Below are 24,675 nucleotides of genomic sequence, written 5' to 3' on the forward strand. Positions count from 1 at the left end.
GTGTGAGTGTGTGTAGATATATATATGTGCTATGGCTGTCACTGTAGAAATAATCTCTGAATGTGTGTGAAACAGCCAGAAATGCCTTATTTCAGTCCGCGTAAAAAATGCTTTGGCGTTCCACAGTTTTTGGCCACCATCCCATACTCTTATCATGTAGCATGGGCTCTGCAAAACTTATGTATTCACTGGTGGTAGTTGGGTATGTACTTAAAATGTGTGATACATTCAGTTAATGCCACTTGGTTAAAATACTGCGCTGCTTTTGAGGCAATGGTATGTTTTCCAAGACATTATTGTCATAGGGAAGAGCTGCAGAGCAACCATGTTATGGCGTTTGCTGTTTCACTGTATATTCATCTTGTCCTGGTGTAAGCAAGGCTTTTAACGTCATCACTTACTACAGTTACCAAAAAGTTGTGGTCAGACGTGGTGTTCTCAAGGCGTTTTAGAGAGTACGTGGGTAATGCTGAGAGAGCTGGGCTTGTACTGCGGAAGAGAAGGCTCTGGGGAGATCTTAGAGCAGCTCCCAGTGCCTAAAGGGGCTACAGGAATCCTGGAGAGGGGTGGCCGTGAGTGGTGAGGGGAGATAACCAGGGGAGAGGAGCAGCAGTCGTGAGGGGAGATCATGAGGGAAGATGAGGGGCGGCCATGACGGGAGAGAAGGGGCAGTCGTGAGGGGAGATCATGAGGAAAGGTGAGGGGTGGCCATGACGGGAGAGAAGGGGCAGTTGTGAAGGGAGATCATGAGGAAAGATGAGAGGCGGCCATGAGGGGAGATCGTGAGGGAAGATGAGGGATGGCCATGATAGGGGAGAGGAGCAGTGGTCATGAGGGGAGATCATGAAGGAAGATGAGGGGTAGCCATGATGGGAAGGAAGAAGCAGCTGTGAGGAGAGATCATGAGAGAAGGTGAGGAGCAGGCATGATGGGAGAGAAGGAGCAGTCGTGAAGGGAGATCATGAGGGAAGATGAGAGGCTGCCATGAGGGGAGGGAAGGAGCAGTTGTGAAGGGAGATCATGAGGGAAATTGAGAGGTGGCCATGAGGGGAGAAAAGGAGCAGTCGTGAGGGGAGATCATGAGGGAAGATGAGGGGCAGCCATGATGGGAGGGAAGGAGCAGTCGTGAGGGAAGATCATGAGGGAAGATGAGAGGCGGCCATGAGGTGAGAAAAGGAGCAGTTGTGAGGGAAGATCATGAGGGAAGATGAGAGGTGGCCATGAGGGGAGAGAAGGAACAGTCGTGAGGGGAGATCATGAGGGAAGATGAGGGGCAGCCATGAGGGGAGAGAAGGAACAGTCATGAGGGAAGATCATGAGGGAAGATGAGAGGTGGCCATGAGGGGAGAGAAGGAACAGTCGTGAGGGGAGATCATGAGGGAAGATGAGGGGCAGCCATGAGGGGAGAGAAGGAACAGTCGTGAGGGGAGATCATGAGGGAAGATGAGGGGCGGCCATGAGGGGAGAGAAGGAACAGTCGTGAGGGGAGATCATGAGGGAAGATGAGGGGCGGCCATGATGGGAGAGAAGGAACAGTCATGAGGGGAGATCATGAGGGAAGATGAGGGGCGGCCATGAGGGGAGGGAAGGAGCAGTCGTGAGGAGAGATCATGAGGGAAGATGAGAGGTGGCCATGAGGGGAGAGAAGGAGCAGTCATGAGGGAAGATCATGAGGGAAGATGAGAGGCTGCCATGAGGGGAGAGAAGGAACAGTCGTGAGGAGAGATCATGAGGGAAGATGAGAGGCGGCCATGAGGGGAGAGAAGGAGCAGTCGTGAAGGGAGATTATGAGGGAAGGTGAGGGGTGAGGAGGGTTGGCCATGAGGAGTGAGACAATATCGTGAAGAGAGAGGAGGGGTGGCCATGAGGGTGAGGGGAGATTGTGAGGGGAGAAGAATGGCAGCCACGACGGGAGAGAGGGGTGGCCATGGTGCCTGAGGGGTGGCCATGAAGGGAGGTCTTAGGGGGAGGTGAAGTGTGGCCATGAGGGATACGGGTGGCAGCTATAGGGCATGGGCCACTATGTGGAGGGATTGGGGGGATTCTCTGTGAGTGGAGATCAGGATGGGAGATCTTGAGGGAAGATCTGTTTGCCCTTAGTGACATGGTTTAATGGTGGACCTGGCAGTCCTGGCGTAACAGATGGACTTGATCTTAAAGGTATTTTCCAACCTAGTTGATTCTGTGATTCTGTGACTTTTTACAAGGGCCTGTAGGTACAGGACAAGGGAGAATGGCTTTAACCTGCCAGAGGAAAGATTTAGATGAGCTCTTAGGCAGAAGTTCTTTACTGTGAGGGTGCTGAGGCGCTGGCACAGGGTGCCCAGAGAAGCTGTGGCTGCCCCATCCCTGGCAGTGTTCAAGGCCAGGTTGGACACAGGGGCTTGGAGCAACCTGGTCTGGTGTGAGGTGTCCCTGCCCATGGCAGGGGATTGCAACTGGATGAGCTTTGAGGTTCTTCGCAGCCCAAACTGTTCTATGAATATGCTATTACTTGTCCTGTATGCATGGTAGCCTTCCTAAGTATTTTTCTGGGAATTAAATCTGCAGCAAACATGGACACTGGTTCAGGATTAGAAATGTTAAAAATGCTGTTTACTGCAGGATGTTAAGGGAAAAGCACTGAATTATTTTGTATTATGATTAATACCAACTGTTGTGTTTTGTGCAGTCCTGTATCATCAGTGTTTTCTTCAGGAATGTTAGTTACAGGAACATACAGGTAACCTGATAGGATTTTATTCTCTGATTTCTCTATGGGAGCTCTAAGTAACTCTGCAGAAATCATGGGGCTTTTGCTGGGCAGACTTCCTGTAAGAGACGGGAGGAGAGGAAGTAGAGAGGTGTCATAAATAGTTATGAGTAACCTTAATAGAAAGGGCTGAAAGGAGGCATTCCCGTCAGCTACATGTACTGTTTTTTCTGTAGTCATGTGATCTGTTTTTGGAGCAATCTCACAGTAGTAGACACATGCCTTACTTTGGCAAAGGTTTTTTAGCTGGGCCTCAGCCTTTTCATGAATTCTGCTTTCAGTCACCCCTTATTTGAACTTTCTTTTGGACATCCCCTGTGAGCATTCCCCTAGCCATAAAAGGTAGTGAAATACCCATTCTGCTAATACATTTCTACCCTATCCCTCCAAGTATTTAAACTAATACTCGTAAGCATTATGTCAGCCAGTGGATTTAAAGCTACCTTGGAGAGTAGAAGAATGCACAGAGAGTCCTGGGAAACTGCAGTATTGGTTGGTAAGTCATTTAGAGAGAGGATAGGGAATAGGGATCGTATTTGCATGCCCAGGGACAGGAAGTGAACAAAGCGTATCTTTGCTTTATATGATTCTGTTGCTGTGTTAAGAGGGGTTTTATGGCTGTGTAAAATGCAGCAGGAGTAGAGTCTAACATAGGGAAAGTTTATGGGGCTTTGCATGTATGTTTATAATTTTCTCTTAGCTGGAATGTATTACATGGATTGTTGCAAGTTTTGGAGATAGAGAAATAACCTGCAAACAGTTTTGACAATTTTTTTTTCCCTCTGCATAGAATGATGTCTGATTTAACAATTTCATTTTAAAAGTCAAATTTTTGTTGAGACACTTATTTCCTCATAATTTAGTCATTCTCTGGATGACTTTGGAGGGAACTGATTCTTTGACAAAAAATCAAAGCCCTTTGACTTTCCTTTTAAAGAATGAACTGTTACCATGATTGAAGTTTAGGCATTGGAAACAGGAAGTTGCAATAAATAAAACTTACTTGGTTCTGTTCTTCATTGAATACTAAACTGTTATGATGTAGCATGGTATTTGGGAATAATGTGAATGCTTCCATAGGTGTAAAGAGCCAGTGTAGGTCTCTGCCAAGGAGGAAATGCTGTATTGGTATTGTGAAGAAACAAGTTGTGTATCTTGAGTGCTTTGATCTGTATTGGCTGAATTTACATCTGGAGAGTGGTTTTTGTGTAAACTGCTTTTCGCTTCTCCAAATATTATGTGTCTCAAAAGTCTTTGACAGAGTTGCTGGGAGTTTTTTATCTGAGGATGATCAGCATGTTGCTGCATAATGAAAGTGCTCAGTGATAAGGAGTGTTTGAAATTTATCATAGCTGAAGATGCCCCTATGAACCTTTACCCAGTCTGCTGTGTTACATTGGTGCAAGTCTGGGATAAACTTTCAGCTTCATTAGATTTGTGTGCCATAAAGAGCAGAACATGTTGAAAAATATTTCCTTGTGTGGTAAACAAAGAAGAGTTTCATAATGCTGGCAATTGAGACCAGATGTAATTACAGCCTCTTTCTCAGGCAACAACTCAGTCTGTAACCTGTGGTTCTGCACTGTTTTCCAGTTTCATTTGCATGTAACAAATGCATAAATTTAGACTGCAGGCTTGAGCCTCATGGAAGTAGCGTTGCTTGCTGTCTGCCGTGGTTGCTTTCCTTTTCTTTTCTTCTTTAATCTCTTGGTGAAGTTTATCCACGAATTTCTTCAAAACTGCCCTTTTCAGAGAGAGTCACAGGAATGTCCTGTAAACTTCAGCCCAAAGTAGAACTCTGCATGAAAGAAGACTGGACTGAATCTAAAATGACGATTCTGGTTTAGTCTATGGATCTGCAGAGCAGGGAAACTGCAGCAAAAGGCTGTAGAAATGAGGGACTCTCAGCTTTTTTGGCCACAATGCTGAACCCATAATGGTGTAGAACCTCCTTGCATCAGATTAGTGAAGTTTCCTGGATGTAGTGACACTTTTCCTTCCTCCTCATCTGTTTGCCGTCAAGTATGTTCCTATGTAGTGCTGGAGTTCAGCTGTTCTTTTCCTTTATGGCTGGCTTTTAATACAAATCATAATTCTGATGCAGAATCACAGAATGGTTTGGGTTGGAAAGGACCTTAAAGCTCATCCAGTTCCAACCCTGGCCACAGGCAGGCACACCTGCTAGAGCAGGTTGCTCCAAGCCCCGTCCAAGCTGGCCTTGAACACTGCCAGCGATGGGGCAGCCACAGCTTCTCTGAGCACCCTGTGCCAGTGCCTCAGCACCCTCACAGTAAAGAATTTCTGCCTAAGAGCTCATCTCAATATGAGCTATTCTACTATTTCTGTCACTAATTTCTGCCAGTCAATACACTTCACTGCTGGAATGGTTTTCCTGAGAGTCCAGTCCGGCTTTTATTCCTTCAATATCAGTAATTGCTACTGTGCTGTTTATGGAAGCATGTTAATTATGTTGGCTTTACGCTGTGGGTGAGACAAACATTTCCTGAAGCTGTTCTTAAGATTGGGCTGACTGCATCCCCACTGGTGAACATGGCCTCCAAGCGCCCTGGCCTGCTCAGGGTGGTTGGTTGCTGCCCTTTGTGTTTGTTTGGGCTCCTCTGGGGTTTCAGGTAGGCCCATGTGGAGGCAGTACTTGAAGGAGACACTGATTTGTGTCTGTTCTTGTGCCTGCTGAGTAGCTGTGTTGTAGATGCTTTTGGAGACGGTCACATTTTGCCTTGAGCCACGTGTTGAATTGCTCAAAGCCACAAATACCTCTGATGTTACTTTATTGCAGTAGATGTGTGTGTTGCACCATACTGGGAAGGTTTTTCATCCAGTGTATGGATGGAAGCCTGGTGCTGTGATGGAGCAGCCTGACTGCATGGAGAGGAACCGCTTTCTGCTTCTAGGCGCTTGTGCTGCTGAAGCTCAGCACAGGTGTTGAAGTGTCAAAGGCGAGCCCATTTGCAGTGCTGGGTATAAGGACAGTGAGGGGCAAATGTGAAATGAATATGAGGAATGTGAAGAGTCATTTGTGGATTTTGTGGTCTGGCAAAAGATATTTTTGTTTTTATATAGGTAACTGAGTTATTTCCAAAAAGCCTGGTGGTAAAAGTAAAGGTTGTTATATTCTACCAGAGGAAATACTGACTCTGTCATATGCTTTTGGTAGTCCTCTCTGTTATGTTAACCTAGATATTTCCTAAGTTATAGAAGCCATATAATACCCTTTGCATATATAGTATTGACTTTTGCAGTTCTTTCCCCAGTTTGCCATTGTTGCCTTATTTTAACATGATGTTACTGTGACACACTGTTGAAACAATGTTGCTTTAAACCTACTATAGTTTTCTGACACAGGGAAGAAGGAATGGTGGTTTTAAAGTTAGCAATCTGTGCTAGAGTCATCTTGCATGGATGCTTTTCATTTGTTGAATGAAAAGTCCATGCTGTCTTCTGCACCAAATCAGTTAAATTGGTGCCTGTGACAGAGCATTACTTAACGTTATGTTTAACCAGTTTAAGCTGAACAAGTGCAAGCTTTTGTGTAGGTAAGACATAAGGTCAGAATGTGGTTGGTTCATATCAGAGAGAGTATTCTGTATTTCCTCTTAAAAGATAAGTCATGGAGTGAATTCTGAAATTATGATATAAAAATGTCTTACAGTGTCTGTGTGCTGATATGCAAGTTTCCTCACACTATTGCTTCCCACATTTGAGAGTGGAAAGCTCATGTTACTGACTAAGAGGGTGAGAGAGGGAGTGAAAGTGCTTTGACATGCTGCTATTATACTGCTAACACACTACTACCCTATTTAATTTTAAATTATCTATATTTCACTTTAAAGTATGACTCAAAAGCTGAGGGAAGGTCTGATGTTATTTCCTTTGCTTCCAGCCTCAAGAAACAGCTTCAGGGTCTCATACCTTCAAAACCAAGTCTTTTAAGAAATCCAAAATCTGTGGAATCTGCAAACAAGTAATTGATAGCCAGGGCATTTCCTGCAGAGGTGAGTAACATATGACGTGCTGTTTACTTTCTTGCTGTGGAAAGGAAATTAACTTTATATTTATGTTAAAGTTTCTAGGAATCCATATATCTGGAATTCCCCCTGGACTAAGTATAAATTTTACCTTGCTTTATTTCCTTTCTTTGTACAATAATGTTCCCAGCTTTTGTGAGGGAGTGGGTTGCTGCAGTAGGTAATTGGGCTTGTTTAATGATGTGCTTTTTTTACTGTGCTATTCAGGCAGGTTCCAGAATAAGGCAATGCCTGTGGAGGCTCTCTGAGGAGCATGAGTGATGTGTGCACAGTGGGTGACAGATGCCTCTGGCATTCAGCCTCCAAATGTGCGTGACCCTCACTCACTGAGGCATGAAGGTTTTCTCTGCATTAATTTGCAAAAATTCACAAGAGCAACCATCTATTTATTTTCTTTAATTTTTCCAGTTGCGTTATGCTCTGTCTAATCCTTAGTCCTTCATCTAATCGCTCGAGAAACAATAGAGAGATTGTCCTCCTGGATGCACAGACTGCAGAGACTCAGCTGCCTCTGGCTGCCTTCTCCTTACTACTGTTTTCCCTCACTCTTCCCCCTTACTGTGTAGAATTGAGCATACTTGCCTCTTCTCCATGGGATACCTGCGGTGGAATTAAATCTTGCGAGAACTCAATAGTTTTCTTTCTGCAGGTTGTCCTGGGATAGGGGTTTTAATCCCTTGTACTGGTTTAGGCTGGTTAATGTTCAACTCCTGTGATTCCACGTTAATAAACCAGTCTTTTCTTGCTGCATGCATGGTTCACCTCCTAGTAAGAGAATGCCATTATTTTTTCATCTGAAGCATAGTCACTGTTTTCACTTAGAGGTGTTTGTACCACTTCCTAGTTCTTGATGGCTCTCCTTCTCCCACCTCCTCTCTCCTGTATTCTCCAGACACATTAGGATACCTCTGAGGCTTTGAGAGGGAGGTGAGAGATTTGGATGTGAAGGAATGTGGCCGTTTCCTGGGCTAAACTGCAGACTTTGCAGATGAACAGCTAAATAAAAAATACCTCACTTGTTCAGCATTACAGTTATCATTATAAGAGTGGTAGTTACATATGTATTTCTTTAACTTACTTCTGCCTGTTCTTCTGGATGTTAGTTCTGAAGTTCTTTGGTTTTAGTTGTTTTCAACTTAGCAGAAATAGTATTATTAGAAGAAAGCCTGCTTGGTGAAGGAACTGCCTGAAGATCTTGATCAGGTTAAGTGTAAAAAGTGCTATACGGGGGGAAAATCAGTACCTTGAAGGGAAAGGCCGTGGGGGTGGGAGTACTAAAAACTGCTTGTCAATTAGCAGTGGATTTGAGCTCTTGCAGCTTGGAGCTGGAAGTCTCAGATTCACAAAAGCTGTGTCAGTGTGCTTACCTGCCAGAGGTGCCAAGAGCTTTACCATATGGCTTGTAAACAGGTGAGAGGCTGGGATGAGTCTGAGCAAGTTTTCCTTTTGCTGCAATGTGTAATAGCTTCGGTTCAAATACAGAAGCTAACAGCACATGCCAGTGAAATTTAACACCTCTGGCTAGTGTTTATACATGATTCCAAATATCAGGAAGAAAGCAAAAATCGCATATATTCAAATAATGAAGGAAAAAAGCTTTCAGGTAAAACAAAAACCTGAGGAAATAAAATTCTACAAGCAATCCTACTGGGATCCCTCCAATACACTCCCCAAACCAATAAATCCTTGGCTATGCTACCTCTGTTTCCACATCTAAGTCTGGGATAATCTTCTCTTTGGTTTTGAGTGTAATCTTCAGAAGGAGCCCCTTGGTAGTATCACATGTTCTATTGATGTGAGTCCCAGGCAGACCTACCACCCTTTTTTGCTGCTGGTACATTTTGGTCAATACTTACGTGTGGGATGGGAGCAACAGGAGTTGCAGAGGGTGAAGGGATGACTCCAGGTATTTTCCATTTAGTAAGAACCCATTTGTATTTGAATGTACAGGACTGGCTTTATAAAGCAGAGTTTTGGAAAAGCTATAACTAAAAGTTGTCTGTTCCATTGCCAGCACTGAAGTACTTGAAATGTACCCTAGTACTGTGCAACTCTATTAATATGAAGCAAAATAAACTGGCTGTTTCAGAGCCAAGTCATGCTGCTGCTGCTTCTGGTGAATTCTCCCTCATGTTGCTGAATGAAAGTGAGTGAATTGGCACTGGGGGAAGGGGAGGGAGAAGAAAAGCCTTTAGTTAAAAAGAAATAAAGTTCCTTTGTGTATTAATGAGAAAATCTTGCTTTTTAACAGTTTCTCGTCAGAAAATAATAGCTCTTTGTACAGACTGCAGGTTCCTTGCAGACTATAATATCTTATCAGTTAAAGGAAAGTTACGTGTCAAGAGAAATGAGGGGAGGGGAAAGGCTCCAGATTGGTCAGTATGTAGTGGTTGCTGTTTATCTAGCAATGAATCATCTACTTGTTGTAAGAAAAAAAAAGCCATAACTGGGTGTTGTGTTGGTTAGATAAGTTTTCATTAGTATGTAACAGTCATTCTGGGAGTGTTGTGTAGCCCTGTCTTGCATAATGTGTCTTTGCTAGTAACCAGGTCTGATTGTGGTACCTAAGAGCTTTCTATGAAAAATGAATGATTGACTGAAAGGTGAGAGGAATGAGGATAGCTCTTTATCTGTGTATACTTCAGTCCACCTCAGTGAAGCATACTGAGTTACAGTGAATTTGGTTTTAGCAAGCTCTAAAAAACCACACTGGCAAAAAGGAAAGGCAGCTTTGAACAAGGGGAAGCTTCTGTCTGTCTCCCTGCCTGGTAAGCACATTTGTAGCTGGGCTGTGTCTTTGATGCAACTTCTCATAGTAAAGAAAGGACAGACAGCTGTTGATTGATCTCTACACTACCTGCATGTTCTGCAGTAAACTGAGGGCCATGTGGCTCCCCAGGTCTCACCAGCATTACCTCAAACTTGAATGCTTTTTTGCTCTGGTTTGACCTTGCCTGCAGTACAGTTCAGTTTCCTTTAGGGCTAAGCAGATACACATCCTAATCATGTCCATGTACATAGTTAGCCAAAGGGCTGCAGTGTTACAAAAGCTTTTTCTTTTTTTTTTTTTTTATGCTACTTACCCTACCTATTGAATATTCAGTATTTTGCTTTGTTTGTAAACAAGCTGTCATAATAATGTAGTTTCCATGTGTTTCCCTGTGAATTTCTACTTTATTTCCTTTATATTTTATATACGTAAAATATACGTTTCCTTTTATCATTTATCTTTGTGGTGCTACGATCAAATAACTGTAGCGTAGTGTAGAACAGAGAGCTTTTTAGATGCTCTGAGTCTTCCCAACCTCTAGAAAGTGCTTTTCTGGCAATTTAAAGATCAGAGACCAGATTTGGAAAATAATGCATTATTATTTCCTAGCTGTTAGAGCATTGATGAGTGAAGTATGTATGAAGAACTGAAACACTTTACATCCTTCTGTTGATTAAACTTCACCATCCCCCCTCCCCAGTTGACCTGTGTAGTTGCTGTTAATGAGGCTTTACATGCAGCACAAGAGTTTCCTGGAACTCAATTCTGAACTGAAAGCAATTAATGGTAGTTTGAATGAACTGAGTAGCTTTTTGTTAATCTAACCTACTGAATGAATGAACATTCTGATGAATGTGCTGGTTTTGGGAATATGCGTTGGAGTGATCCTTGTAGAAGTGCTGTTAGAATTTTAGTTCCTTGCCTGGTTATTTTTCCTGAAAGTTTTTTTTTCCTTGCTGGTTTGACTGCCTGAGAGCCTTGCTTTCTTCTTGGTATTTGGAACCACGTAAATGCTAGGCAAAGAAGTGTTAAATTACATTGGCATGTACTGAGACCTATATTGTGAGCAGAGAAGTGTTTACCATAGTATTGTGTGCAAACTGAGTGTATTAAAGAGTACAGTTCACCTTCTTTACTTAGAATCAATCTGTGTAATAACTTCTGTCTTGTCAGTCATGTTATCATATGGTCTCATACAAGTTTTGATTGGCTAACAGTAAGGAAGGCCTGGACCATTTGCTTGAGCATAACATGAAGTGATGGTAGAAAGTATATTTTCTCGTCAAATTACGGTATATGTGTTTAATCAAGAGCTTTCAGCTGCTTACAGATCATAGATCAGGATTTGCAGACAACTGGAGCTGTGTTTCTTCTTAAAGAGGTTTAAAATTCACCTGCTTGTTCGTGATTGTAGTCATGGCTAGCTATCCACTTAAAATCTCATTTTGGGCTAGTTGGTGCTGCCCAACATACAAAGGGTTAATCTGTAATCATATGTGCATTCCTCCTGGCAAGAGAAAACACATTTTTATATTAAAACTTACTTGATCTGACACACTGTTCTTAAGGCTTGTTTGTGCATACTGTGTATGTAAATATATGCATATTTAATCGTATATGATAGGTGGTTTTATATATATGTTTCAGTAGCTGCTAAGTTCAGTAATAACATTAGTATCTTACTAATGTGCACAGCATGTCTGTGGTACAGTTCTGGAGACAAAATAGAGAGCTAGAAATGCCAAAGGAATTTGTATCCTGCTTGAGCCAGTGGCATTATGTTGACTCTAAATGCTGAAGTATGTAGTGCGTATTTGTGGGGTAGGCGTGTTTTGTGTCACCCTTGTATCCATGGAAGGATACAAGGTCCATGGATGAAATGAAGTCCAGTGTTACTAGGCACTTCTATGGGTATATTGATGTCTAGCCATCTATTGATCTTATAATGCATTATATATAAAGATATATATTAATTTCAATTTCAACATAAGTGTAATGTAGACATCTTATGGTTAATTATTGCAATAGTTATTGGTTAATTAACCATAAGATGGTTAATAGAGTATGAATTAACCATAAGATGGTTAATTATGGCAATAGGCATACCCATATAATTATGTTAGTATTATAAATGTGGAAGATCTTTGAGAGAATGAAGAGAAGTGGTAAATGCCCCGTCCCTGGCAGCGTTCAAGGCCAGGTTGGACAGAGCCTTGGGTGACATGCTCTAATGTGAGGTGTCCCTGCCCACAGCAGGTGGGTGGAGCTAATGAACTTAAGGTCCTTGCCAACCCAAGCCATTCTATGATTCTCTGATTCTGTGACTATCATAAAGTTTAAAAGAGTTTTTCATCATATCACTCTTGCTTTCTTCATAATGTTTGTATGCACATGCACATGTTTTCTTGAGCAGTGACCCAGCAAATTGTGTTGCGTTCCATGGGACTGGTTTAAAATGGTTTTAAGATTAACTGCTTTAGTTGATCCATTTAAGATTTGTAATGATGGATCTCTAGTATGTATGGCTAGGACTGATCAAGAAACAGCAGAAAACAAACCAGAAAACCTTACTGTTTCCTTAAGCAGTTAACTGTTAGTTACCTCCAAATTTATAAGTTATATGAACTTGAGAGAAAATGAGACCTGGAATTTCTTTCTGCTGCCACAGTATGTTTTCAGTTATAACCAACATTTGATGATCGACAGACAGATAACTGCATGTGAACCAGGATATACAGGCTGTAGGACCAAGGACTGTGGTCTGTGGTGGTCCTTAGATCAGCTTAATAATTTAAAGCAGCTGTGAATTCCAAGGAGGGAGGGATTATGGAATGCCCAAGAAAGGTTGGGTTATGTAGGGACCTAGGCTCTTGCTATAAAACCTCATTTGACTGTCAGCCTTGTTTGTGAAGGGCATCTGGAAGATATCTAAGGGAGGCTGCATGAACTGATCTAGTGGCAGCAGAAAAGTCTTTTAGGAACCCCCTTAGAAATGGGTGGGTGTTGACCTGGACATGAGTGACACAGAGTGTACTGTGCTCAGGAGGAGGCAACTGTAAAGAGGAAGGTGGACTGCAGCCCATCTGTGACACCAGAAGCCTGGGAAGATCAGTCCCTCTTCCCTAGACAAAAGACACACACAGTAAATAGCAACTTCCACTAGATTAGTAAAATGTGCTCTAATTAACACAGCTGTACAAGCTATGCATTCAGACTTCAGTGCAGAGCTCAGATAGTGAAACATGGAAGCTATGTGCATAACAACAGCAAAGACACGAAAGGAAAGGGTGAAAAAGACTTACTGGAGCACACAGAGATAAACAAGAAGCCACTGTAATTAGTAGGCATTACACAAGTGGTACATAAGCATCCTGGCTGAACACAGCCCTCTCTGGATCTGAGAGAAGCTGTAAAATTGACATCTGTTGATAGCATGTTGTTACCCCAGTGGGAACTGGGAGAGGGATAGAGGAGTTCTGGCAGGAATCTCTAGGGCATGTTCCTCCTAATTTAAAAAATACACAAGGCAAAATCCTCTAGTGGAATGTTTAATGTTCATCATGGTCAAGCTGCATCACAGATATTAGAGGTTGTTTTAGAAGGTTAGCTATAGGGAAAACAGGAGTTCCCTATTTATTTACCTCATAAGGACCAACTTAATCACACCAGAATATGATCTGTGGTTATAAAATTAGTAAGTTCAAACCACTAAGGTTTATAAAAAGCTGCAGCTTCTGTTCATTACAGCTAGTAAATTAAAAAGAAAAGAAAAAAGGCATGAAATCAGTGTGATCCTGTGCTTCTCCCTTCTCCCCAACATTTTTTTCCCAGGAAAACCAGTGAATGCTCTGTGATCTGGTGTACCTGCAGTTTTCTAAACTTAGCCCACTTGAAGAGAACCCAAAATTCCTAAGGGTAAATTGAAGTGAGAATTATCTGCTCTAACCCCAAAATCTGAATCATTCCAGTGTATAATTTGAGTGTGATGAACTTGATATGCCACGTGGGGAAAGGAACCTCAAAGTAAATCTTGATGCATTTGGCTGAAACCTCACACTCCTAATTGGCTTCAAAACCAGGCTGAGGGGAGGAACTAGCATGGGAGACACAAGTAATATATAGGGAGATGTAATTTCAATAAAGGGAAGATGGGTGAAGAAATCTGCAGTTAGTTATGCTGAAAAGTTTGTTCTAGTACATGAAGAAAGCTTCAAGAGACTAAGCCAGGCTACAGACATAACTCCAGTTAGACACATTCAGGAGCTGAACCCTCTAAATAGGTAAGAGCAGAAGTTGTTGGCTGATTTTATGCAGAGTCCCCATCTGTTGTCATTAAAGATATTTTAAAAATACCCTTGGAAAACATGCCTACAACTGTTAAAGTACTTGAAGGATGATGTCGATGACCTTCTCTGCATAGCCTGTGTTGTTTTCTCTTCTGGTGAAGGTCTCTGTCACTTGTATTTTCTGTAGGAGATTAAGAACAGCTGTGAGTCAAAACTTCCAGGACCATTAAGTCTTATCCACATAATAAATAACATCAAGTTCCTTATTTTGAAGATCACCCATTTTAAGCCAGTCTCCTCTTTTTCTCTGATCCTTTCTTTTTAGCCTAATTTATGCAGGATACGTTTTCAAGATCCATCACAGGCATGCAGGCTTTTGAGATCTGACAGTTCTTGTGCTGTCTGCAGCTGTGAGAAGAGCCTGGAGACGGTCCAGCCCTTTTTTTGGTTCCATGTGCATTGCTGGCTACAGTAAACTATAGTCTGGTTGAAATGGTTCTGTAGGTGAAATGATGCAATATGGGGTTATCTGTGTAGCTGGAGGGAGGAGGTCTAAAAATAACCTTTGGTTCCAAACTGGATTAAGGTTTAATCATTTCCTACCTGATTTGCAAGTGTAACTTAAAAAGACAAGGAAAAAAAAAAGTTGCTCTGTGAGTATTTGATTTTTAAAACTGTGGAACCATTTTCACTGTGCTAATGTTCTGCCTTTGGAACAACATCTGTGGGAAATTAAACACAAACCAACCAACCAAAAAACCCACCCAAGAGTTTTCAGGATGCAGTTAAAGTGGTAAAGTTAGATTATGAATCCCACAGGAGGGAAAAAACCCAAACCACCCAAACCCAAAACCCAACCAGTCAAAAAAACCCCATACAAAATCCCCCCTTGGTCGTCAAGATGCTTCCTATAGGACAGGAAGAAGGTAGGAGTAAAGGAAAAGAATAGACATACTTTTGCTGCAGTAAGGCCAACATATTTTTCTCTTAATAAAGATTTAGCACTGCTGTTGTCAGTAACGGCAAGTGGAATATTTCATCTGTGGGAAAGCTCGTTCACAGCACTCTTACTGTACAGCTGCCCCAAGTGAAAAATGCTGAAGTTCTGCACACATTTCCCATAACTGCCTTTTAGCCTTCATCTTCAAAACCAATGTCTGCAGTCCCTGTCATGAAGTGCTGGGAGCAATACTGAGATGAAGAGACAATGGTTGGCTGAATAGGAAAAAAAGAACAAAGGAAAATCTAGGAAAATGTTGGAGCACAGGAAGTGCAGCAGCAGATGTGGCTGCAGTGTGGCTGTTCGGTTGCGACATCTTTGGCATGGGACTCTGATAACTTCTTAAAAATAGAAGTGTTTACTTTTGCAGCTAAAGCTTGATATTTCCAGCTGGAAGCCTCTTCCCCCACCAAAAGGTATCTGTGTATCTCTGCCCTACGCAGAACTGCGTGCCATCTTATTTTTAATGCTGCAGTTAATAATTTCCCTGTGTCTTATTTTTCATCCTGCTTTTATTTTTGGAACTTTATCATGAGTTGTAGCAGAGCTGGTAGGAGCAGCTCAGCTGGGAAGCGTGTGTGTGTTGGTGAGAGTTTTCTCAAGTAATCTGATCAGTGTTATTAAACCCTAGTCAAAATATGAACAGCCAGCAGGCTGCAAAGTACTCTCCATTTGGGACATTTTGGTTATGGATGTCTTTCTGCACTAAGCTCTGTCTGCAGAAGACCCTATTGTGGTGGCCTTGGTGTGCCAAAACATCTTCAGAGCCAGTGACAGAGTTGGGGTTTTGTGCAAAACATTCCCTGAAGGAAGGAGATGTTAATTAGTAGCGGTGTCACCAGGCTTGCTACTAAAACGGCTGGGCTTTACTGCATCTGTGACACTCTTGACATCCACCTTCCGAGAAAAGACTGGAATTGGGAACCACAAAACCGAAGTTTGATTAGATTAATTTGATTACACCTCCACCCCGCATCTTGATTATGCAAATGTTTATATGCTTTGTTTAGATTAGTTTTGGTGATGGATCATCAAGGACTCTTCCCTTCCTGTTATAAAATAGCTGTAATAGTATGTGTCTGTTTTGGGGAAGCTGAGTTGGAGATGCTGAGGGAAAGAAACGATCTTTCAAACAGTTAGGCCTGTATTATATAAATTACAGTTTGGTATCATAATTTATCGTAAGAAGTTAAAAGTTAACACCAAGAGCCGTATAATGCATGCTTTTGGGGCAAGTGATATTTCTTGAGGATTAGTGAGCTATTAAACTGAGGTACATCCCTTAGATTCTGTATTTTACGCAGTTTCTGCCCCAAGAGGATTTCTCAATTATCTTGTTTGTACCCATGCCTTACAAAGAGTTGTTTAAAACAAACACACAACACCCCACCATGGAAAATCACTTGATAAAAGCCATAGTTAAGTGTGAGGTTTGCCTTATAAACTAGTCATGTTTTAATATTCACTGCAGGATGTTTGTCTGGAATATATGCAATATATTGCTATACCTTACATCCATTAAATGCTAAAATGTGACAAGGTGAGTAGCTGTTATCACACAGAGGAGAACGTAACCTTTTTGTCCTGGTAAACCAGGAATCATTCTGTGGTTGGTTTACAGAAGTAGTCTCTTTACTTTGTAAATACATTGCTTCTGGTTTTCAAAGAGCATGAACGTAAAAAGTAGAACTTTCCTTTCATAAAAAGTTTTTGGAGCTTAAGTCTGAAACATGCTCTGCTGTGCTTATCCTTCTGCCTGTGCATGGGCAGCAATATTGTTAACTTGCAGGAGTTAATACCCCTGCCTATTTATACAAAGCAATCTTTTATTTTTATTTTCCCTCCTCCCATCTTTCTCCCACTTTTAACAAACTGGATTCTCAGAGCTATTGTTTAGGAACGGTTTTGATGTGTAGTAAATTGACTAAATATGGCCTGGGCTCCATTTCATTACCAGCCAGCTTGGGACAGTTGTTCTTGGAAGTGATGCCAGAATCCTTAAACACAAATTTGGAAAGTCTGGTATTTGACGAGAGCTGATGTGTGGGATGCAGACATTCAGCTGTTCACTTGAAGAACTGAAGTAGCCTTGCTGAGTGTGACATTGATTAAGTCCTCTGGACTGTTTCAGGCGCATTTTTAAATTCAAATCCACTTGGGCTGTAGTCCTGAAAAGAGCTGAGTGCTGTTTCCCTTGTAAGCTTTGCCTGAAGAATGCCAACATTTGGTAGAAGCTGCTTGTTGAGATCTTTTAACTGTAAGTTGCGTGTATTTTCCTTTGTAATTGATGTGCTGTGAGTATGTTGAGTTGTTTCTGGTTTTTTCGTTATATGTTTGCTGCACTGAAAAGGCACAGGCTGCATGATTTTGGTAGAATACTGCTTTTTTTGGCATTAGAAACTTTCTGATCTCTCTACTACTCAAGGCTTTCTGTAAAAAGAGCTGGCATATTGAAAAGTGATTCTGTTTCTGACAATCAAATGATCAAGATAATCCATCTCTTTGCAGTACTGCGAGTGGTTAGGCAGAGACAAAACCAGCCTTGGACTGAGGGGGTGCCGACCATCCAAGCAGAATGGTTCTGTGTAGTAGCATTAGCTGTGGTAAGATGAATTCACAGTAATGAAATATGAAATAAATAGATTTTTCTCTGTGGGTGAGTGGTTAATTTGCTGGGGATCTCTCATTGTTCATAGTGGCTGTAGTGGAGAAAACGATATGAATTGCATTGGAAAAGGATGTGCCTGGAAAGGCAGTGGTGCTTCTCTCCTCTAACTCCTCTGTGCTTGGATACTTGGAGAGTTGTAGCTGCTGCAGATTGGCCCTTGTTCCATTCACCCTTTCTTATGTGCCTGCATGATTCCTCATACTCAATTCATGGTATTTTTTGGATACCTCCCTTTCTTTCAGTTGCTGCTGATAATTCCCGCCCCCCCCCCCAATGTGTGTATACATATAGATTTTACTTTTTTCCCCTCCCTTCTGGAGAATGGATGATGGGTGTGGGAAATAGAGGCATATTAGTTGAAAAGTACTCTTGACTTATCTCTACCTGTATTTATGAATGTTTATATGCATATGTTTGCATAGGTCTTTATATATGTAAAAGACCTTGCCAGCAAAGGAAAACTTGTGACATCTGCTGTACCTCAGTGGGACATATGTAGATTATACAAAATGCTTTGAACACTTCAGCATCTAGTAAATGCCAGGAACAGTCAAAATGGGTTCAGTCATTTAAGTTTAGTTGTTCTGAATTGAGATTTTGGTGTACTAGTAGAATTCAGACCTATCAAGAAAAAAGAATTGGTGTTTGGATCTGTTATTATGGGGATCCAACTCTGTGTTGGATGTAGCTGGTGTGCCTTTTAGGAGCAACGTATGCAATGAGCAGTTTGATGTTCACCCAAGAAGGAAGGGGGAGAATCTCCTTTCTGCTTCTGTGTACAAAGGAATGCTTTGTTTGCTCCCAGCATCTGGACCGTCAGTGATCTCATTTCAAAGTGCTTATTTCTTCCCAGTTTTATTATCATAATTAGCTTTATTGTACAGTGGGGAGAGAAGGTAATGCCTTAACACAGTCTAATCCATGAAAGTGCTGGATTTAGATATGAATAGGGTATTTCTGGATGCTGAGGAGGAGTGAAGCTGTCTTTATTGAATGTATCAGATCTCGATCCTCAGAGTGTTACAGATACCTAAAAAAATTAATGGTTTATTTCAGTCAGAGAGCTTTGCCTGATGTGTATTTGGCTTGTTACCTTTAGAGGCTTTAGTCTGTTCCCTTTGAATCTCATAAATACAGCAATGTTTTGTTTGTGAAGTCTTCTTCCTTCAAGTGTATATGTAGTTTGTAAGCCATATTTCTGTGTTGCTTATGAGTTTCAGTGGGATGCTGCTGCGGGACACAGTCTTATTGCTATCCAGGCTAAACTTCTATCTCACATCAGTGGTTTCTTTCCAGCAAAGACAACACTGTTGCGTTACACAAGAGCAGCAAACTGACGTTTCATGGACACGGAAACTGGAAATACTCAGTGACTGCATTTAATATGTTATCTATGTCTCTAATAAAGATTTTTGTGTATTGTTGGTGACATTGGTGATTTGGTTTTCATGAGCCAGTAGCAAAGGATAGATCAAACACCATCGCTTCAAATGTCCCTATATTTCTTCTTCTTCCCCCAGCTGTATATGCTGAGCACTACACTATATGGTATGGAATATCCCTTTGGTCAGTTGGTCCTGGCTGTGTCCCCTCCCAACTCTTTGTGCACCCCCAGCCTACTCACTGGTGGGGTGGTGGAGAAGCAGAAAAGGCCTTGTGTAAGCACTGCTCAGCAATAACTAAAACATTCCTGTGTTATCAACACCGTCTCCAGCACAAATATAAAACATTGCCCCATACTAGCAAACATGAAGAAAATTAACTCTATTCCAGCCAAACCCAGCATATTCTCTATTGCTTACTGATCTTGGAGCATGAATAAGTAAATTATTCCTGAGTTTATAACACAATTTAGCTCAAAGGATAGACTTTGCATGGAAAGAAAGCAAATTTCAGAGTAAAAAGGAAGCATATATAAATGGAAAATCTATTAAACCCAGCCTTCTCAGATCCTAGCTATTACACTGTTACATCATAGTTAACATCGCTGCTCATCTGTCTGCTTTTTAAATTAAGTGCTGTTTTCTGAATGTAAACGTGCTGCTGTGGTTCATCCTTTCCTTAGGTCAGCAGGAATTTAGCAGAAATCAGGTGCTTACCTCTTGGAAGTAATGCTTGCAAGGCTGTGTAAGATGTGTTTCACAAGCAGAGATTCCAGCATGAACAGTCATGGTCACTTGTGAGTTTGAAGTCACCCTGCTTTTCTTAGGTCTCTGGAGCTGTTGATATGGATTCACAGGTTACATTTGGAACATTTTGATCGTACTATCTGTGTTATTTAGATAGTAACGCTTCTTGTGCATGTGAACCTGTAAAGGTAGGTGTGAAAATAATCAGTCCATGACATTTAACCAGGCATATGTTACCTTAAGCTGATGGTATACACAAATCTGATAACATTGCTGTAACTAATGAATCTTTCAGTAATGAGTAAAAACTAAATGAATTTCTTTTTAGGGTTTTTATTGTTTGTTTTGCAGTATGTAAATACTTTATATATACAGACTTGAGTTTATCTAGACCCCTAGTAGAAAGCAACTAAAGAAATGGAGAAGAGATTCCACCTACTCTATGTACTCATATATTTTATTTGCTTTTGTTTTAGTTTGCAAGTATGCCTGCCACAGGAAATGTGAAGAAAAGGTAAGCGTGTTTATTTGCTTCCTTTCTTGCTGTTGATCCACATGCATTTGAGGTTGAGACTACAAAAGCTGTATCAACTAATTAAGAAGATGATGATTATTAAATCAGATGCTGAGCTGTCAGGGTATTGTTCTTGCCATTAATAAAACCCAGGTCCCTATCTAGTCATAACATCTGCACCAGTGGTTGAGTTTCTTGTTCCTCCCACAGGAGGACCTGTTTCAAGTTGAAACCAGCAACTTAAGTGGGTGAAATACAAACCACACAGTTCTACCAGAAAAGAAAAAAAGTATGAGTGAATAAGGTGTATATATGTATACACACTCCCCTATATGTATGTGTACAGCTATGTGTATGTGAGTGTGTATGTGTGTGTACATATATACATATACCTAGTGTATATATATGTGTGTGTATATATATATATATGAAATTTTTACAGCTGCAGAGGTTTAAAGGCAAACTTTTGGCATTGGATTATGAAAAGTGTAAGCATATGATTAACCTATTCTCAGTGTCTACTGTGGACAGTTTCCACCCAGATCATTTTTGTTACTGAAGTTTTGTTAGTTTTTAGAATATCTGAGTCCCTTTGACACAAGGTGAGATCAGTATTTCCCCCGTCTCAGATGACTGAAAATTTCCCCATCCCTAGATTTGCGTAAATCAAAATCATTTAGAGAGTGTTGCAGCCTAAATCTAGCAGTCTTGGAAGGCTTTGTTTTACCAGAACCACCCTCATAAGACAATAGTCCCTGCTTTTGACTAAAGGGTGACATTCCCTGCTTTTAACTAAAGCTTTTGATTAGTACTTGCTGTCTGTGAAGATAGCATTTTTGTTGTTAGAGCACTGAGCTTCTGGAAACCACAGATGTAGTCCTGCTATCTGTGTGGTTGACTTAATGTTTGGCCTTGTGCAAGGATTTGTTTGTCCCACTGCTGCCAAAAAATGCAACTAAATCCAAGAGAAGAACCTTTACTTAATAAATGACTTGGAGATTTGTCAGACTACTTGGGGAAATTCTAGTAAATACAAGTGTCATTTGGCTGAGTATCTCCCATTTAGAGTGAAAATGGTACTTGTGCTTTTGAAAATCCCTGTGTTGTGCTATCCTTCATAAATATAGGTTTTATTTTTTACATGTACAAAATACATACAGTAGTAATTAAGCTTGCAAGTGAGTTATTACCTTCTGAAGGGTTTCATCAACTCTATACATTCAGTAATGATTAGTAATAGTACTATAGTAATGGTGGTCTAGAATCATAGAATGGTTTGGCTTGGAAAGGACCTAAAGATCATCCAGTTCTAACCCCTGCTATAGGCAGGGACACCTCACACTAGACCAGGTTGTCCAAGCCTCTGTCCAACCTGGCCTTGAACACTGCCAGGGATGGGGCAGCCACAGCTTCTCTGGGCAACCTGTGCCAGCGCCTCAACACCCTTACAGTAAAGAACTTCCTTATATCTAACCTGAACTTCACCTGAAGTAAAAGGGAAAGAGTTTGGCAGAAAGATGTACTTATGAGACCAGATGATGTAAGTGATCTATCTTTGCGCAGTAGCTTTGGTTCTCCAAATAGCACTTGCAGTATGGAATTCTACTAGCTTCCATAGGAAAGCATCTCATTTGTTGATAACATTGGTAGCTTGCAGATCTGCTTGGGTAGGTGCTACATATATCTAGGGTTTCCAGAAGTGGTGATACATGAATGATGCTGGAGACTGTGGTAAGTAATTCCGGAAACTTGTTTTGAAGACAAATAATTTTATATGTGTGCTATGTGTTAAAAACAGGAAACTGTATTTCAACTGGTATTTATATTCTCAGACATTCGGGTGTTGAGTGTTGAAAAGACTAATATATGGAGTGCCAAAAGTGTATAGTAGTGTAACTATCATCAAGATACTGGTGTATTTTATAAATTTAGAATAATTGAAAAGGAATTACCAGCATGTATTGCAGAAGACAGAAAAATAACGTATGGGAACAAGACCAAATGCAAGAATCAGTTATTTCTTACAAGAAGATATTTTCTTTTTGGAGAACTAGTAAGCCATCAAGTAGCTTAAATTCACATTTTTTCCATGAGTCTTTTCTTTTCTGACTACTTACATGGGGCTCACAGCAATATTGTATGTAATCTTGTTGTGTCATTCATCCCATTTCAGATCTGAGTGTTTGCCTTTATTACCTATAATGGCATCTGTATTTTCATTTGATAATTAGCTAGAGGCAGAAATGATTCTGATGATTTTTAAGTGGGACTGAGCATGTACTAAAGACTATCTTAGGATATTGCAGGCAACCTTGAGAATACCTGTAGCTGTAATCATATGCACTGATTCAGATCCATGTGTGTGTAGAAAGAGATTCATGGACTCCACCTGATCTGCAAGTATCTTTTCTCATTGAAATGTATTTTATCTCCAAGATAAGCATTTACCCCCTGCACTGTCTGTAGAAATACCCTGTCCACAGTTTATGGAGCATAACTATTTTTGCATTAGTTAAACACAAACTGTGTAAGCGCTAAGTCAGCTGATAGTCACATGGAGAGGGTGTGAATGAGGATGAAGAACATTGCACTTCTGAGAGCCTTTAGTCATTTTGGAAAAGAATAATGCATCAGTATGGTTAACCATTACTCAAAAGACTGCTGGGGTCATGGGTGTTCATAAAAGCATTATTATGTGCAAGTCTAGCCATAAAGCCCCATAACAAAGTAGATAATGTCGTAAATGTGTTCAAGTTTAAAAAGCAGCTCAGGCCTTACACTGACAAGACTGCAGCGCAGGTTGTCAGGGGTTTGTCAAGACAATACCACTGTTATGCTTGCAAATGAAACCCCAAAAACCTGTTGGTGTGCAAATTATCCATGAAAACCAAGTTTATGTAGACCCAAAACCAAAGTGGACTCTGAATGTAATCAGACAAGACAAATGAAGGAAGAATCACATTTTGGAATTGTTCAGGATGCCCTGCTGCCCTGTGGGATGAACCCTGAATTGGTTCTGTGAGGGTTTTCCAGTTGCACCTGATACAACAATGAATGCAAAATAACAAACGCAGGCAAGTGTTGTCATGATATTTCAAAACACACTGGAAGAAAATATTTTGGTTTTGTAACTTTGGAAAAGAAGCAGAGCTTAGTTTGCACCAATTTAGGCACTTGCATTTGGTGCCATTGTATCAGTTGCGGGAAGATTATAACATTTAAAATAATAATGCTGTAAATCTACTAGATGGTGTGGTTGGGTATCAGCAGGAAAACTGGATGAACTGTAGAAGGAACCCAACAACAACAGCAGAAAGGCACTGAAAGCCCAAACTCCACTGTCTGAATTGTCTGTGGGAAGAAAACCAAACAAAAAAGTGAATATAGTGGATGTCTGGATATAAAACCCGCCTCTGTCAGGTTACTGTTTGCAATTTAGTCCTGAAGGGGAGGGCGGGTGTGTGGCTACAGGGATGAATCAGTGGAAATTAAGGATCCACAAATTCAGACCAGATGCCAGGAAGCAGTATTTCATGCAGAAGGCAATGAACATGTGAAGAAGTCTCCCAGGCAAGTGTTTTTGTTTTTTTTTTTCACATGAAAAGACGTAAGATTACGCAGAGCTAAAGTGATCTAATCAGGTCCTGGGAGGTAGAGCCACAAAGGGGCTGGTTGATCAGCCTGCTCTGAAGATGTCACTTAACTCCTGTAGCCTGGGTGAACTCTTATAACCTATTTGTGAAGCTGTCTGCTGCATCCATGCCAGTGCAACGTCAGAGGTCTTGGTGTACATTGGGGTCTGTAGAAGCATTTGCTCTCAGTGCAGACTCTCAGGATAGCTGGTTTGCCTGTTCTTATGTAACGTCTGCTGGCAACCAACTACCATACAAATGCCTGCTTGCCCCCTTCCCCCTTCTAGTGGCATGGGGAGGAGGATCGGGAGGAAAAAGTAAACCCCATGGATTGAGGTAAGAACAGCTTAATAATTAAAATAAAGTACCATATATTAGTGTTACTAATCAAAAGGGAAATAACAAGGAGAGAGAAAAGTACAAAAAAAAAAAACCCAAACCAACCAACGAACAGCAGTGATGCACAATACAGTTGCTCACCACCCACCAACTTGACGGATGTTCAGCCTGACCCAAGTAGTGATCAGTCCTTTCCAGCCAACTCCCCCCAGTTTCTATACTGGGCATGATATGCTGTGGTATGGAATACCCCTTTGGCTAGTTTGGGTCAGGTGTCCTGTCTGCGCTTCTTCCCAGCTTCCTGTGTCCTTCCTCAGTGGCAGAGCATGAGACTGAAAAGTCCTTGATCAGGGTAAGTGCTACTGAGCAACAACTAAACCATCAGTGTGTTATCAGCATTGTTCTCAGACTGAAGCCCAAACACAGCACTGCACCAGCTGCTGGAAAGAAAATTAACTCTGTCCTAGCCCAAAACAGGATGCTTGTGCGCTGCTTGATGGGCTGCTTCTGCACCCCTCAGTGTGGTGTTCATTGACAGT

The 24,675-nt window shown here is 41.3% G+C and overlaps 1 protein-coding gene across 1 annotated transcript in view; it reads left to right on the forward strand.

The window, feature by feature from the left end:
* TNS3 (tensin 3) overlaps positions 1-24,675 on the forward strand; it is a gene marked incomplete at both ends in the record, with an annotated part of 195,689 nt that overhangs the window by 57,194 nt on the left and 113,820 nt on the right. The window contains 2 exons of the mRNA XM_080611182.1: positions 6,654-6,765; positions 20,128-20,165. Coding sequence (XP_080467308.1) covers positions 6,654-6,765; positions 20,128-20,165 — 150 coding nt within the window. The remainder of the gene's footprint in view (positions 1-6,653; positions 6,766-20,127; positions 20,166-24,675) is intronic.

This window comes from Psittacula echo, assembly GCF_963264785.1.
Source record: "Psittacula echo genome assembly, chromosome: 2".
NCBI lineage: Eukaryota > Metazoa > Chordata > Aves > Psittaciformes > Psittacidae > Psittacula > Psittacula echo.